General features: G+C 43.1%; 1 protein-coding gene across 1 annotated transcript in view; it reads right to left on the reverse strand.

Annotated features, from left to right (window-relative positions):
- Positions 1-765: 765 nt before the first annotated feature.
- Positions 766-17,000, reverse strand: part of mdfic2 (MyoD family inhibitor domain containing 2) — an 87,641-nt gene continuing 71,406 nt past the window's right edge. The window contains exons 3-4 of the mRNA XM_055647665.1: positions 3,595-3,843; positions 766-2,236 (exon numbers count right to left, since the gene is read on the reverse strand). Coding sequence (XP_055503640.1) covers positions 1,980-2,236; positions 3,595-3,843 — 506 coding nt within the window. The 3' untranslated portion in view covers positions 766-1,979. The remainder of the gene's footprint in view (positions 2,237-3,594; positions 3,844-17,000) is intronic.

The following is a 17,000-nucleotide window of genomic DNA, read 5'->3' on the forward strand; positions in this document are numbered from 1 at the left end:
TCCCCACAGCCATCAGGCTATTAAACTCACCATCAACCCAACTCTGAACTATAACAGCCTATTGCACTTCATCTGTTCATTTATGTGTGCATATATAATATGGTCTATGCTATATAGACACACTGAACTGTTCTGTATTTATGCTTACAATACTCTGTTGTGCTGCAGCAAGCAAGAATGTCATTGTCCTATCTGGGACACATGACAATAAACTCTCTTGACTTGACTCCAGCGAGTAGAGGCCCAGGGCCGTCAAATGCTCATGATATGTCAACCCACTCATTCCCTGGATCATTCTTGTAAACCGCCTATGGACCCTCTCCAGAGCCAGCACATCCTTCCTCAGATATGGTGCCCAGAATTGCTCACAATATTCCAAATGTGGCCTGACCAGCGCCTTATAGAGCCTCAGCATTACATCCCTGTTTTTGTATACAAGCCCCGTTGAAATAAATGCTAGCATTGGGTTTGCCTTCCTTACTACCGATTCGACTTGCAAATTAACTTTTTTGGAATCCTGTTAAGGGACATGTTTGAAACCAAGAGGAGAGATGCAGTTAAAGAAAGGTTGGAGAAACACATGAGGAAAATTATCCCTAATATGTGTAGGATAGTGTTAGTGTGTGCGGGTTGCTGGGCGGCCTGGACTCGGTGGGTCGAAGAGCCTGTTTCCACATTGTTACTCTAAATTAAACTAAACTAATACCAAGTATTATAGCAGGCCCCATAGAGCAAATCAGACATCAAACGCGTGATAATGTTCAATAGTATCTATATCTTTATTTATACAGTTGATGATAAAAGAAAAAGATGCATAAGATAACACAGCCAAACTCCTTGCAAAGATCTTGAATACTTGCATCAACATGTCAGAGAAGTATGATTATTCATCAGTTTTACCGTTGAAAACGCTACATGTCTTGTGCCACATTAATATGAAATGACATCTAAATTCTCAAATATTCCCTTGTGTAATTTTAAGTGCAGTATATTTAAAAAAAATCTGTTTTGAAATTCAGTGCTCAACTATCAATAACTTTCCTTTAACTTCTTAAGTATCTGAAATATCCTAACCAGAAATTATCCATACGATATCAAGGCATACAGTATAAATGAATGAATGAATGAATGAATGAATGGTACTTTATTGTCACGTGTGCCAAGTCACAGTAATATTCTTTCTTTGGCATTGCCAACAAATTTACACACAAACCATTTGTGGTCCCACTTCATTCTCGGTGGTCTCATTTTCTGTAAACATGCTGTTAAATACTCAAAATTTGTAGCCAAGGTTGGGAGCCAAAGGTTTATCCCCTTGTGGTTATTAAAGAAAGCAAAGACCACAACATTCAGAACAATTGACTCAATTTTCACAACTTTCCTTCGTGCTTTTGCAGTCCGTACAGTGTAGACTATGTGTGTGGGGAGGAACTGCAGATGCTGGTTTGTACCGAAGATAGACGTCAAAATGTTGGAGTAACTCAGCGGGTCAGGGTGCATCGCTGGAGAAAAGGAATAGGCGGCGTTTCGGGTCGAGACCCTTCTTCTGACTGCAGACTGTAGCACCCAGTGTCTTCCCTAGTCTACAGTTGCTGATGATACTCAATCATCATACTCAATCCACATGATGTGATATTGGAGATGGATTAACACTGGAGCAGAGTTTCACGACATTAGCCACCCCAACAGTCATTCACCACAGTGGCTTTCTTAACCATACCAAGGGCTGAGGACAGAGAAAATAAAGTGATCTGGCATTACAGCGTTATTATATGATATATACAGACAATTTAGAACACTAAGCAAAGCTGGAACACAGGTTTATTTTAGATATTTTCAGAAAAAAATGCTTGAATTCACAGTGTTTAAACTTGCAACGGTGACCTCGTTGTACAGCACTTGCTCTAGTAGAGAGAGAGAGAGAGAAGGGGAGTGTGCAACTAGGTATCCAGACAGTGATTTCATGTCCATGAGAACGTTCAACGATAACAAACTTCAGAAATTTCTAAAGCCAGTTCCAAGCAGTCACTGGTTTCCTGACAGGCGTCAAACAGACCACAGTCAAAATCACACTTGCAGTTACAATCACAGGTGCTGTTGCTCACGTCAGTGCTATATTTGTGGCAGTCGTAGCAACATGTGCGGGTCCAGAGATGTGCGCATGTGTGAGGTAGCATGAGCAGAAAATCGTAAAACTGGCAAAACAGACAGGTCAGGATGAGAGAGGCGCATTCATCTGATGAGAAAGATGAGATGATAAAGACACAGTTAGCTGTTGTGAAATAGAAAGGATGGAAACATTACAGACAGCTGGGAAGTGCATTGGGACATGTGACAGAAGCAACTCAGGTAGCAATGCAAAGCAGCGCAAAATGAATCAATCAGTAAGCCATGTTAAAAGTCTCTATACTTTTGATTTTCCACTGGGAACTGCTATCGTCGACCAAAGTGCAAAGTGCTGGGGTAACTCAATGAATCAGTCAGCATCTGTGGAGGGAATGTAGGGGTTGGACAGGCTAGATGCAGGAAGATTGTTCCCGATGTTGGGGAAGTCCAGGACAAGAGGTCACAGTTTAAGGATAAAGGGGAAATCCTTTAGGACTGAGATGAGAAAAACATTTTTCACACAGAGAGTGGTGCGTCTCTGGAACTCTCTGCCACAGAAGGTAGTTGAGGCCAGTTCATTGGCTATATTTAAGAGGGAGTTAGATGTGGCCCTCGTGGCTAAAGGGATCAGGGGGTATGGAGAGAAGGCAGGTACAGGATGCTGAGTTGGATGATCAGCCATGATCATATTGAATGGCGGTGCAGGCTCGAAGGGCCGAATGGCCTACTCCTGCACCTATTTTCTATGTTTCTATGATGATTCGGGTCAGAACCCTCTTTCAGACTGGGCGACAGTCTGAAGAATGGTCCCGACCCAAATCGTCACCTATCCATTCCCTGCACCGATGCTGCCTGACCCGCTGAGTTACTCCAGCACTTTGTGTTTTGCTTAAGATTCAAGCATCTGCAGTTCCTTGTGCCTCCACAATATTCTACCAGTTTGGGACGGTGTGGGTAGAATTTGAACCACGATTTCAACGGAGGGATGTGGATCTTGTGCAGGCAGATAAGAATTGTCCTTGGCATCATGTCCAGCACAGTAATTGTGGGCCCATTGCTGTGCTGTACTGTTCAATTTTCGACGTACTTTGAGAAAATTAATTGGTTTCAGGTTAAGGCAATCCTCATTATAGTCAGAGCCACTGGAGCTTAAATTTGACAATAACTGACTTTATCCTAATTGAGGGGCACAACAACCCTCTGGCTTTCCATTACATGGGGTCAGAGACCACTGACCTGGCCTGGCATTCGTCCATAACCTAGATATGTGATGACCATGTCTCGGCCTAGGTCTCTGGCCTGCATGAAGCCATGCTCCTTCATGCTAATGAATAAGATCCCAGGCATGCAGGGTGGAAGGACAAGCTAAGCAGATGTGAGCAAGGAACTGTGAAATATCAAAGCCAAATTCTCCATTTGACTTGAATACAGTCGTACGCCAAGTTTATTCTGGTGTTTTTTTAACATTTCATCCACCAACAGGCCTACCTTCAGTATGTGTGTTATGACTCTGCGAACTTGGCGTTTGGAAGCCAAATTTACTTTTCTTACTGTCCATGGAATACGGTGATGAAGCTGAACCCATCCAAAAGTCATCGCTCGGCGCTTTTTTGGACGGTGAGAGTGAGCCGACTGAACGCACTGCTGCATCCTTCGTGTATTCTGCCCCTCCACCGCTAATAACGTTACATCGCCCGTCATCCGACGATTTACTATCTGGTGAAGAGAACGTCTCACCTGAAATGAAACAGAGGGGGAGGAAAAAAAAAGCTGCTGACACAATACAGATCAAATAACTCACAAAGTGCTGGAGGAACTCAGCAGTTCAGGTTCAGTTTAGTTCATTGTCACGTGTACCAAGGTACAGTGAAAAAGCACTTGTTGCATGTTACCAGTCAGCAGAAAGACAACACATGATTCCAATCGATCCAGTTACAGTGTATAGACACATGATGAGGGAATAATTTTTAGTGCAAGGTAAAGCTAGCAAACTCCAATCAAGGATAGTCCAAAGAGTCACCAAAGAGGTAGATAGTAGTTTAGCACTTCTCTCTGGTTGTGGTAGAATAATTCAGTTGCCTGATAACAGCAGGGAAGAAACTGTCCCTCAATCTGAAGCTTCACACATTTATACCTTTTGCCTGATGGAAGAGGGGAGAAGAGGGGGTGGTCAGGGTGCGACTCGTCATTGATTATGCTGCTGGCCTTGCCAAGACAGTGTGAGGTATAAATGGAGTCAATAGAAGGGAAGTTGGTTTGTGTGATGGTCTGGGCTGCGTCCACAATTCGCTGCAATATCTTGCGGTATTGGATGGAGCTGTTCCCAAACCAAGCTTTGTAGATGAAATGGATAGATGACGAAGGGTCTCGACCCAAAACGTCACCTATACTTTTTCTCCAGAGATGCTAACTGACCCGCTGTTAATCCAGCATTTTATGTTTAACTTCAGGGTAAATGTCGTCAGGTTGTAACTCTCCTTAGACCATTAAGGTGTCCATTTTAGTCACTGTTCTTCACGAAGGATGTAAAGACTTTGAAGAGGACGCGGAAGAGATTTATCGCAATGATTCCAGTAAATAAGATGTCTTGGACAGAAGAGTTGCAATAGGATCTGATGGAAGTATTTAATATTTTACGAAATGTATGGACAGAGTAATAGAGAAAACTATAACTATGGGCGAAATATTTATTATAAAACTAGACCAAGTGCAGACCCGTTGGGTCTGTTCCCGCAACGCGCGGTTGCAAGGGGGGGGGGGGCGGCCTGACATAATCACGCAACGCGCTAGGCATACGGCGTCAAGACGCTGTGTACAACGTCAAGACGCCGTGTATGACGTCAAGGCGCTGCGTATGACGTTGAAACGCTGCATACGCCCGTCGAGATGCTGCGTATGCCCGTCGAAACGCTGCGTACGCCCTCAATGCGTCTGCGGGCCGACGGGCCGTTGATGCGTGGGATTTTCCAAGAGTGCAAGCCTGTGGGGACGGCGAAAAGCAGCGCGGGAGCAGCCGATCTGTGCCTTCCGCCAGCGTGACAGAGCCATGGAAAACACTTTTGTAAAATACGTCATGTGGTTAGGATATGAGAGACACTGCCATTGTTGGTTATAGAGATTTTTAAAATATGTTTATTTATTAGGATCAGGGTTGTCAATTCCTGCAGATAATGTCTATATTGTTCACCTCTGTCTTTTTGAGCCGCTGCAGTTCCTCTGAGACTCGTACAATGTCTTTGTGAAGGTAGGCCTAGAATTTAGAACCTGTCATGATGAAGAATTGGCCATACATTTCCAAGTTAGGGTGATGTGTGACTTCAAGAGTGACATACAGCTGTGATTTGGCTGCATAGAAAGGAACTACAGATGCTGATTGAAACTGATGATAGACACAAAACGCTGGAGTAACTCAGCGGGACAGGCAGCATATCTGGAGAGAAGGAATGAGTGCGTTTCGTGTCAGAAGAAAGGTATCGACCCAAAACGTCACCCATTCCTTCTCTCCAGAGACGCTGCCTGTCCCGCTGCGTTACTCCAACTTTTTGTGTGTAATTATGATTTGGTTAGGTACACAAAAATGCTGGAGAAACTCAGCAGGTGCAGCAGCATCTATGGAGCAAAGGAGATAGGCAACGTTTTGGGCCGAAACCCTTCTTCAGACACTTCGTTAGATTTGGTTTAGTTTAGTTTAGTTTAGTGACAGCATCGAAACATGGCCCACTGAGCCCATGCTGACCATCAGTCGCCTTTCACATTAGTTTTATGTTATCTAACTTTCCCATCCACTTCCTACACACCAGGGGCAATTTATAGAGGACAATTAACCTGTCAACTCACATGTCTTTGATACGTGTGAGGAAACCGGAGCACAGGGAGAATGTACAACCTTTATACAGATAGCACCCGAGGTCTTGTTCACAAATGGGTCTCTGGTGCTGTGTGGCAGCAGCTCTGCCCGCTGTGCCACTGTGCTGCCCTTATTTGGTTCTGATTGCCCCCTTGCTATTCTTGGTGGTAGAGACTACAGGATCAAGAAATGCTTTCAGAGTATACGATGTAGGCAAATGTAATACCATGGTACTTATATGGTTGTCCCCAGTTCTGGTCAATGGTCAACTCTAAGGTGCCGATGGCAGGTCATTTGAAGTTTGCAAGGATCTTGCCTTATTCAGATCTCTTGCCTATTCTGATGTTTAGTTCCTGATCCATCCACATCTGACCATAAAAACTGCCTTAGTAATCCTGTTCTCACTCTCTTGAAAACATCTTTGACAATAGACAAATAGTGCAGGAGTAGGCCATTCGGCCCTTCGAGCCAGCACCGCCATTCACTCTGATCACGGCTGATCATCCACACGTGTGAAGCAAAAGGGAAATTTCATCTCCTGGTGATCATTAGGAGCCTGGAATTTGAAAAATAAACTATTATTTCAATTGTAGATTAGTTCCACCACAAATTATCATTGATTCGTACAGTTGGCAGTCTCCTGAACAAAAACTCTTTCACTGCGCATAAAGTCACTCAAGTGACACACAGACTTGAACACGATTGAAGAACTGCACTCGCAGGCACCATAAAATGCAATGCTGGCAGCAAAAAACACAATGTGTAGGAAGGAACTCCAGATGCTGGTTTACACCGAAGATAGACACAAAATGCTACAGGCAGTATCCCTGGAGGGAAGGAATGGGTGACGTTTCAGGTCGAGAACTTTCTTCAGATGTCTCAAATAATAAATGCATGGGATATGAGTCTAACTGAGAAGATAGTGAGTCAGTCTGAAGAAGGGTCTCGAAATGAAATGTCACCCATTCCTTCACTCAGAGATGCTGCCTGTCCCGCTGAGTTACTCCGGCATTTAGTGTCTATCTTCAGCAAAAAAAACCACAATCTCTTTCCTGTAAAAAGCAAACTGGACTGGCGTGGGAGTCGCACAAAAAAACACTGAAGTTGAGACTCTGTGCAAAATCTTCATCCTGAGACCAAGCCTACATTTGTTTATGCATGTAAAATCATGCCATTTCTCAAAAAAATCAATTAAGATGGGCCTAACGCCTTGATCGTGTGAAGCATGTTGAATGAAGCAGCATAATGTTGTTTAACCTCAATGCCATTTATGCAATCTTATTTTCATCTTAATACAGCGAGGTCAGGCCAAAACCTATTTTTTAAAATGACAATCATATTCACTCAAGTGTGTGTTGAACTTATATGTGTGATTTCATATGCATGGAGAATTAGTTATACAGAGACTGACAGCCCATCTGTAATAGCTCATTAGGAAATGCATGAAATAACTGATTTACTTAATAAATTACAGGACTCTGATGAATGTGAAACAATAAGTACTATTAACTTTCAAAACTTCCCAAATTTATGTTCGGCCACAATTCTAAACATTCAATTTGTAAAGCCGCCCAATGTCACACACAGACGGACATGTTGCATTTAATGACAATAGCCTCCCCCCCCATGGATGAGATTTCATATTGAGATGCTGAAAGCAGGAATACACTCTATGCTCCACTAAATAACAATACATTTAAACTCACATCAGTTGCTACCAGTGCAAAATGAGCAAATACTATTTTATTAGGTTTAACAAATTGTGGTGACCAAACAGGTATAATTGGGTTGCTTACAACCCAGGGGTATGAATACTGACTTCAACTAACCCTTACTTTTCCTCTCTCTCCACCCCTCCCCATCTTAGTTTTCTGACTAGTTTGATAGTCCTCCTGATTAAATTTTACTTTGTATGCCTCCTCTAGCTGGCAATGATCTATTCTAAGTCCCCTTTGAGCTCTCATGTTCACACCTTACCCTTCCATATCTCGCTTCCCTCTCCCATGACTCTCAGTCTGAAGAAGGGTCTTGACACGAAACGTCACCCATTCCTTCTATCCAGAGATGTGGCCTGTCCCGCTGAGTTACTCCAGTATTTTGTGTCTATCTTAGGTATACTTCATCACCTGCTCACAAACATTGAGAAAGTAGTGAAAAATATTTTATTTGCTCTCTTTAGTCTCTGCATAAGTAATTCCCCACGCACGTGAACACAACACAAGCAACTTCAACACACTCGCTTGAGTGAATGTTACACCTAACTGTTCTGGAGGCAATAATTAGATCAAATCATAAATTAAAAAGAACACACAGGCTCAATTATTACAAATGTTCCTGGTTTCTATCTCAGGAAACTAGATAGAAGCAAACGCCAGTGCAATACCAAACACAAGGGAAATATTTTGAACGTTCGACAACCCCCTCTTTAACATGTGAAGCTTTGACTTTCAGTGAATTAGCAAATAAATAGTGGGTGGCACGGTGGCACAGCGGTAGAGTTGCTGCCTTGTGAGCCTGTCCCACTTAGGCGACTGCCAGGAACCAATTTTAATGGCATTCACCTACGACAACCTACGACAGCAAAAACGTCGGCAAAAATGTTTCAACACTTTTCAACAACTTTGGTAGACACCAATAAAGCATGCACACAGACAAGGTCATTCTCGTAAACCTCCTTTGGACCCTCTCCAGCACAAGGCTTCCTCAGATATGGCGCCCAAAATTTCTTACAATACTTCAGACCGCATTTGGAACATTATGAGCAATTTCGAGCCCCATATCTGAGGAAGGACTGGTGCTGGAGAGGGCCCAGAGGAGGTTTACGAGAATGATCCCAGGAATGTTTGGGTTAACATATGATGAGCGTTTGACGGCACGGGGCCTGTACTCACTGGAGTTTAAAAGGATGATTTGGGGGGGGGGGGTCCTCATTGAAACTTATCGACTAGTGAAACGCCTGGGTAGAATGCTGAACTGAGTGTAGGGTAGTTCAGTGCTAAACTACTATCGACCTCATTGGTAACCCTCGGACTATCCTTGATTGGGCTTTGCTGGCTTAATCTTGCATTAAACATTATTCCCTCATCACGTATCTATACACTGTAAATGGCTCTATTGTAATCATGTATTGTCTTTCTACTGACTAGGTGGCACGCAACAAAAGCTTTTCACTGTACCTCGGTACACGTGACAATAAACTAAACGGGAATTGAAACCAGTGTGGATGTGGAGCGGATGATTCCACTAGTGGGAGAGTCTAGGACCAGAGGCCATAACCTCAACTTAAAAGGATGTACCTTTAGGAAGGAGATGAGGAGGAATTTCTTAAGTCAGCATGTGGTGAATCTGTGGAATTCCTTGCTGCAGAAGGCTGTGGAGGCCAAGTCAATGGATATTTTAAATCAGAGATAGATAGATTCTTGATTAGTACGAGTATCATTTATGAACTTATGAAGTTGATAAGGTTGTGAAAGTGTTTGACACAGGTACCACTGAGACCAGCTGGACATTTTGTGGAATGCAATCTTCTACTTATCGGAGAGAGTGTCCACTTGTACAGACTTGCCCAGCACATTCCCAAAATAGCGCCTTTATTCCTGCACCTCTTACCAGATTCCATTGACGTGTCGAAGAAGTTGGACAAGTGCAGATTGTTTTCGTTGGAACATCAGAGGCTGAGGGGAAACCTGATCAAACTATATAAAACCACCAGAAGCATAGACAGGGTAGACAATCAGACCCTTTCTCTCAGGGTGCAAATGTCAAAGACCAGAGGGCTCAGCTTTAAGGTGAGAGGGGCAAAGTTCAAAGTTTAAATCTGCGGGACAAGCGGTGGCTTCTTGGAAAGTGTTGCCGAGGGTGTGGGTTGGGGGTGGTAGAGGCAGATAAGATTTGCACTAGAGGGCATAGAGTGGATTTAAGAGGCTTTAGAAAGGCACAAAGATAGGCCGGAAATGGAGGGATATGGATCAATTGCAGGCAGAGGAGATTGCTTTAACTTGGCACCATGTTTGGCATGGACATTATTGGATAAAGTGCCTGTCATGCACTGTACTATGTTCTATATAGATAAAGAAACTTGGCTGGCACATCTTGTTATGCAATGTGCAATCTGTGCACATAAACAGAACAATGTTACCCCCACCCATATTATGTAGATAAAATATACATTTTGTTAATTAAGAAATGAGGAAGTAGAGGGAGGGTAATGAACAAGGGGAAACTAATTATTTTCCATTTTTTGTCAAACTCTTCTTCCTAAAGGCCATTTTTAGTTCTAAGTCCACGGTGGAATGTCATAAAGCAAGGTCAGTGATAAAAATGTGGTATAAAAGTGAGAACAAAAGTATTCCAGAGGACAGAGGTTTAAGGTGGGGAGAAAAAGACTCAATAGGAACCTAAGAGGTAATTGTTTTACACAAAGGATGGTGGGTGTATGGAACGAGCTGCCGGAGGAGGTAGTTGAGGCAGGGACTATTGCAACATTTAAGAAAGGTACATGGTAAGGACATGGTTTTAGACAGGTACATGGTAAGGACAGGTTTAGAGAGATAAGGGCCAAACACGGGCAGGTGGTACCAGTGTAGATGGGACATGTTGGTCGACAAGGACATGGTGGGCCTTTCCCCATGCTGTATGACTCTCTGACTATGACTCAATGACTCTATCTGACAGACCTGGACCTGTTCCATGAACATTGCTTTCATTTAGCTCATTTTGTATAAGTAAAAAATGTGTTGCTCAATAGACAGGTCTGATAAGATCCCTTCTGGTATTTAAATAGTTCCTTTCTCACAAAGCTTCCTGAGGTCAATCTGAAACATTGGCATTGGAATCATACTTGATGGGAAAGTGGTTATTGCATTTTTAACCCAACATCCCATTATTTTAGTTTGGTTTAGAGATGCAGCGTGGAAACAGGCCCGAGGGCCAACCGAGTCCATGCCAACCTGAGATCACCCCCGTACACTAGCACTATCCTACACAACACACTAGGGACAATGTACAATTTTACCAAAGTCAATTAACCTACAAACCTGTGTATCTTTGGAGTGTGGGAGGATACCAGGGCACCCAGAGAAAACCCACATGGTCACGGGGAGAACGTGCACACTCCACATGGGCAGCACCCATAGTCAGGATCAAATCTGGGTCTCTGGTGCTGAAAGGCAGCAACTCTACCGCCGTGCCACTGTGCCGACCATCACTCCACATTTCCTCCAGCCTTAAGAGCACCAGCCTTAAAGACTGGAAAATACAATTTACATATCACCTAATGAGGCTCAAGTGGTCTCCAAGTGCCCATTGCACAATCTGGCACACTTAGTGGACACAACATTCAGAGGAAGAATGTGTCCCTGTAATTTCCAAAAACAAGCCATGATTTTACAAGGGATTGGGCACCATTCCCGAATCGGAGCACCAGATTATTCCACATTAGCTTCTGCACGAATCACTCATTATTTATATGGCCCAATTAATTATTTCCTAATTTCCTTCTTTTCAGGGAAAGGGGAACCTTCTATTTCATTTTAAACAAGGATTAGAATATAAATATATTCAAGCCGTAGAGACCTCAAGAAATTTTAAGGCATCATTTAAAATTCAATCATCAGTCCAATTGCATTATAAAATTTAATGAGATTCATTGATTTATTTTTTTATATACATAAATCTGAAAATAGTTTACTCCTAAGCTTCACAAGTTTCGACAATTAGCGCGGTAGACAGCGTCTAGACAGATTCCTGCATGCATTGTTTCTGCACGTTGGCTGAATTTATTATGTATTTTAATGTGCCATGTTCGACAAATCTCGTTTTTCCCCTTGTTCGGGGAATGTTCAAAATTATTTCACGTTAAAACAGATGTAAATTACACGTTTGCGGACTGCGTCTTGCAAATTACCCAGGAAAGGCTGAGCAATCTGCTTGTTGGGGAGGCTGGCATGTTTACTAAAGTTTATTGAAAAAAAATCAACATAATTGGTTCAGCATGGTACCGAGGAAACTGGGCAAACAGAACAAAAACAGTGTGGAACTAATGGAATGGGTTTTATTTAATATATTTGTCTTTCTATAATTTTAACATAGGGCAGAGCACACGGGGATGAGAAATTGTTAAACAGGAGGGCACTATTAGTTTGACCACATTTTTCACAATATTTTTTTTAACCAATTTGCACTGTTTCTATTCGCAGCTCCAATCAACCTTGACTACCCCACTAATTAGGAGTGTAGTCCCCTATGTCAGTGACTTATCACAGCAATCATAACACACAGAGGCTTCTTCACAAACACTTCTGGAAGATAATTGCCTAGTGTTCCAAAGTCAAGCCAATTATCCTTTGTATCAATTATGATAAAATGCATACATTTTCTTTAACAATATGTGGAATTTTAGCATCAAATGGCAGCCAGCTTTAGTCATAATTGGTGGCAAGAGACACAAGTCAGCAAAGTCAGAATTATTGTAAGGTATTTATTCATTGCTATTAAGAGCTGAATGTGTGTGGTAGGCCAAAATATCCTCTAAAATTAGGCATGTTAAAATGTTCATATTGCTGCACCAATAATTAGTTTTTCAAAAGGAACAGTCATTGCTGGAAATGATGCCGTGACAAGCTAGGGTTCTTTATTTTCAGATAATAATATTCCGTGCTTTACCACAATTAGACTTGACAGAGGAACGTCAATAGCTTAGAAAATCTGCCTTCAATGTCTCACCTGCTGTATTATTAATTGCAGGCACGTCGCACTGCGTTGCATTTCCCACTGCAGCCACCAGAAGAGAGATTGGCGTAAGCAGGTGAAGCTTTAGTTACGAGCCACACGCAGAATGCAGAGCCACTTCTGTGGACAATGTTCACCCAGTCTATGTCTGGATTACAATGTGCATTGGCAACTGAATCATCCTAGCGCAACTAGAGAGCAGAGTTGAACTACCATCTACCTCTTTGGTGACCCTCGGACTATCCTTGATTGGACTTTGCTGGCTCTACCTTGCACTAGACGTTATTCCCTGATCCTGTATCTACACACTGTAAATGGCTCGATTGTAATCATGTATTGTCTTTCTGCTGACTGGATAGCACGCTTTTTCACTGTACCTCGGTACACGTGACAATAAACTGAACTGACTTTGTGAACACCAAAAACACTGTAGATTAGAACAATGCAAGTGAATCAGTCCTTCCCCTGAAGATGCCTGCACAGAATGAAGGGAGGAGCTGAATGAAGGGGAGGGGGAAGGGGAGAAATGAATCCAGGTGAGGGGACAGGGAAGAAAGGGCGAGGGGGGGGGGGGGGGGGGGGGGGGGGGGGGGGGGGGGGGGGGGCAGATGGAGTGGTTTGCAGGAAAATTACCTAAAATTGGAGAATTCAATGTTCATACCATTAGGTTGTAAGCTACCCAAGCAGAATGTGAAGGGCTGTTCCTCCAGTTTGCATGTGGCCTCATTCTAGCAATGGAGGATCATGATCATGTGATAGGAGCAGAATTAGGCCATTTGGCCCATCAAGTCTACTCTGCCATTCAATCATGGCTGATTTATCTCTCCCTCCTAACCCTATTCTCCTGCCTTGTCACCATAACACCTGTACTAATCAATAATCTGTCTATCTCTGCTTAAATATATCCACTGCCTGTGTCCACAGCCTCCTGTGGCAAAGAATTCCACAGATTCACCACCCTCTAACTAAACACATTCTTCCTCATCTCCATCCTAAAAGAACGTCCTTTAACTCTGAGGCTATGGCCACTAGTCCTCGACTCTCCCACTAGTGAAAACATTCTCTCCACATCCACTCTATCCAAGCTTGGATTGACTAGGTAGGATCAAACTCTATTCAAGAGGAGGCCCAGGACAGAAAGGTAAGTGTGGGAATGGGAAGGGGAGTTCAAATGGTTAGCAATCGGGAGATCCAGCAGGCCTTGGCGGACCGAGCACAAACGTTCGGAGAAACAGTCGCCTAGTCTACAATTGGTCTTACCGATTTAAAGGAACCACATCTGGAACATGGAATGCAGTAGATGAGGTTAGAGGAACTACTCAACTTGGAAGGACTACTCAGGTTCCTGGACAGATGTGAGGGAGGAGGTTTGGAGACTGATGTCACATCTCCTGCAGTTGCAGACTTTTCCTCAGGGTTGGGGAATCAAGGTGAGAGGGAAATATTGAATAGGAACCTAAGGGCCAACCTTTTCACACAGAGGGTGGTACGTATAGGCAAGGAGCTGCTAGAGGAAGTGGTTGAGGCAGACATTTAAAGGGTGCATGAATAAGACACAAAATACTCAACCCCATTTCCACCCTGAGAAAATGGTTCTGTCTGTCTATCCTAGCTATGCCCTATGTCTAGTCAGGGAATATATTTGAATCATGTGACCATATCAGGCCATTGCCCCAAAGCATCCTGGGTGGTGACTGGAGAATAATTGCAGAAGGCAATAGACAATAGACAGCAGCCAATAGGTGCAGGAGTAGGCCATTTGCCCCTTCGTGCCAGCACCACCATTCAATGTGATCATCCACAATCAGTACCCCATTCCTGCCTTCTCCCCATATCCCCTGACTCCGCTATATATTTAAGAGCTCTATCTAACTCTCTCTTGAAAGCATCCAGAGAACTGACCTCCTCCGCCCTCTGAGGCAGAGAAGGCACTTGAAACAACCTAAGATAAACACAAAATGCTGGAGTAACTCAGCGGGTCATAAGTGATGGGAGCTAAATTAGACCATTCGGCCCATCAAGTCTGCTCCGCCGTTCAATCGTGACTGATCTATCTCTCACCCCTAACGCCATTCTCCTGCCTCTCCCAATGACCACTGACGCCCGCATTAATCAAGAATCTATCTATCTCTGCCATAAAACCATTCATTGGTCATAAGTGATAGGAGCAGAATTATGCCATTCGGCCCTTGAAGCTCTCGACCCAAAACATCACCTATTCCTTTTCTTTCTCCAGAGATGCTGCCTATCCCGCTGAGCTACTCCAGCATTTTGTGTCTATCTTTGGTGTAATGCAGCAATTGCAGTTCCTTTCTGGGATTTAAACAACCTCCTCTCCCAATCCACTCTGTTTCTTCACCTATCATGATGTATGCCTGGCAGGCATGCGCACTGTTTATAAGTTCCGTAGGTAGTGGGAAAATGTGTATGAAGAATACAATAGTGTCCCTACTGACTTTAAGTTGCATGGCAGGCAGGCAGGCAGGTACATAATAAACTGTAGACCAAAGTGTTTTAATGGATCTCACATTAAGTCTGTAAAGAACGACACCATTGAGTTACATTTTGATGTTGCCGTATAACACAGAGGTGGAACTCTACTCTGAACTGAGCGTTTGCCTGCTATTCGCTTGCTAAATAACATTTAAATAAACAGCCTAACAGAATAAATAATATATTTCAATGCTGCTGTACAGTGATAACCTATCACCGATTGGACATTTAGTGTTCTCAGGAGCCACTTTAATAGGTCACACTGCCATGAACCAGATAACTTTCATCAAGTTCTATTGCCTTATAGTCAGGAAAGAAAATGTTTCAATGGTGCTTTTATTACCACTCAGGGTAAAATAAAAAGGGCATATGATCATGACTCTTCCTACTGCTTGAGCAGAGAAGGCTCTCCGGTCCTTCTTGTGCTGTGAGGATTGTGGTATCTCTTATCTTTCCCTTGGGCGGCACGGTGGCGCAGTGTTAAGAGTTACTGCCTTACAGCGCCAGGGGCCCAGGTTCGATCCTGACTATGGGTGCTGTCTGTATAGAGTTTGTACGTTCACCCCATGACCTGCGTGGGTTTGTTCCAAGATCTTCAGGTTCTTCCCACCCTTCAAAGACGTTGTAGTTTAATTGGTTTGGTGTAAATGTAAATAGTCCCTAATGTGTGTATGATAGTGTTAATGTGCGGGGATCGCTGGTCGGCGCGGACTCAGTGGGCTGAAGGGCCTGTTTCCGCGCTGTGTCTCTAAACTAAACTCAACTTAGCGAATTGGATCTTGTGTCAGTGAAATCAAGAACATCTGCATATTATAAAGCTACAGAGAGGTCTTGCGAAGAAAAGGATAATGCCTAAACATAATAAAAAGTGAAAACAGACAAAGTAGTTACATAAAGATAGAGAATATAACTGAGGACAATGGAAGGTATAGGAGCCTGAAAACTGTAACGTCCAGGTTCAGGAGCAGCTTAAATGTGTAGGGAAAGAACTGCAGAGGCTGGTTTACACTGAAGATAGACACAAAATGCAGCAGTAACCCAGCGGGTCAGGCAGCATCTCTGGAGAAAAGGAATGTGACGTTTTGGGTCGAGAACTTTCTTCAGACCCTGAAGACCTCAGACTCTGAAGAAGGGTCTCGACCCAAAACATCACCTATTTCTTTTCTCCAGAGATGTTGCCTGACCCGCTGGATTACTGCAGCTTTTTGTGTCTATCTTCAGGAGCAGCTTCTTCCCTACAACCATCAGGGTTAAACAGGATAACCCCCAAATAAGCTCAGAGCTATATAGACTTGGGGACATTATTTTTGCACTATGTATTTTGTCAGTTTTTTTAAATATATTCTGAACTTTTTTTTGTGTTGTTTATTATGGGCTTTACAGAGTAATATGTTCACTTATCTGTTGTGCCGCTGCAAGTAAGAATTTTGTTGTTCTGTCTCGGGACATATGCCAATAAAACACTCTGGACTTGACTCTAATTATGACATTAAAAGTTAATTGATTTAGAAATTATTGGATTTTACAATTTGGTTCATCTGGTGAAATAAGAATAACCACATTTATGTAACCATGGGGGAATTATATGGGCATTTAATAAACACAGATATATTTTGCCATCCGAGAAGATTCAAAAAGCAAAGTGGCAGGAAACCCACATGAAGTTTCCATTTGTCCCAGCTAGAGCACATATTCCTTCCTTATTGAATGTACTCCACTAAATAAGACTGGGATTAACAAACTGAATGAAGATAGACACAAAAAACTGCAGTAACTCAGCGGGACAGGCAGCATCTCTGAAGAGAAAGAATGGGTGACGTTTCGT

This window comes from Leucoraja erinacea, chromosome 16 (assembly GCF_028641065.1).
Source record: "Leucoraja erinacea ecotype New England chromosome 16, Leri_hhj_1, whole genome shotgun sequence".
NCBI lineage: Eukaryota > Metazoa > Chordata > Chondrichthyes > Rajiformes > Rajidae > Leucoraja > Leucoraja erinaceus.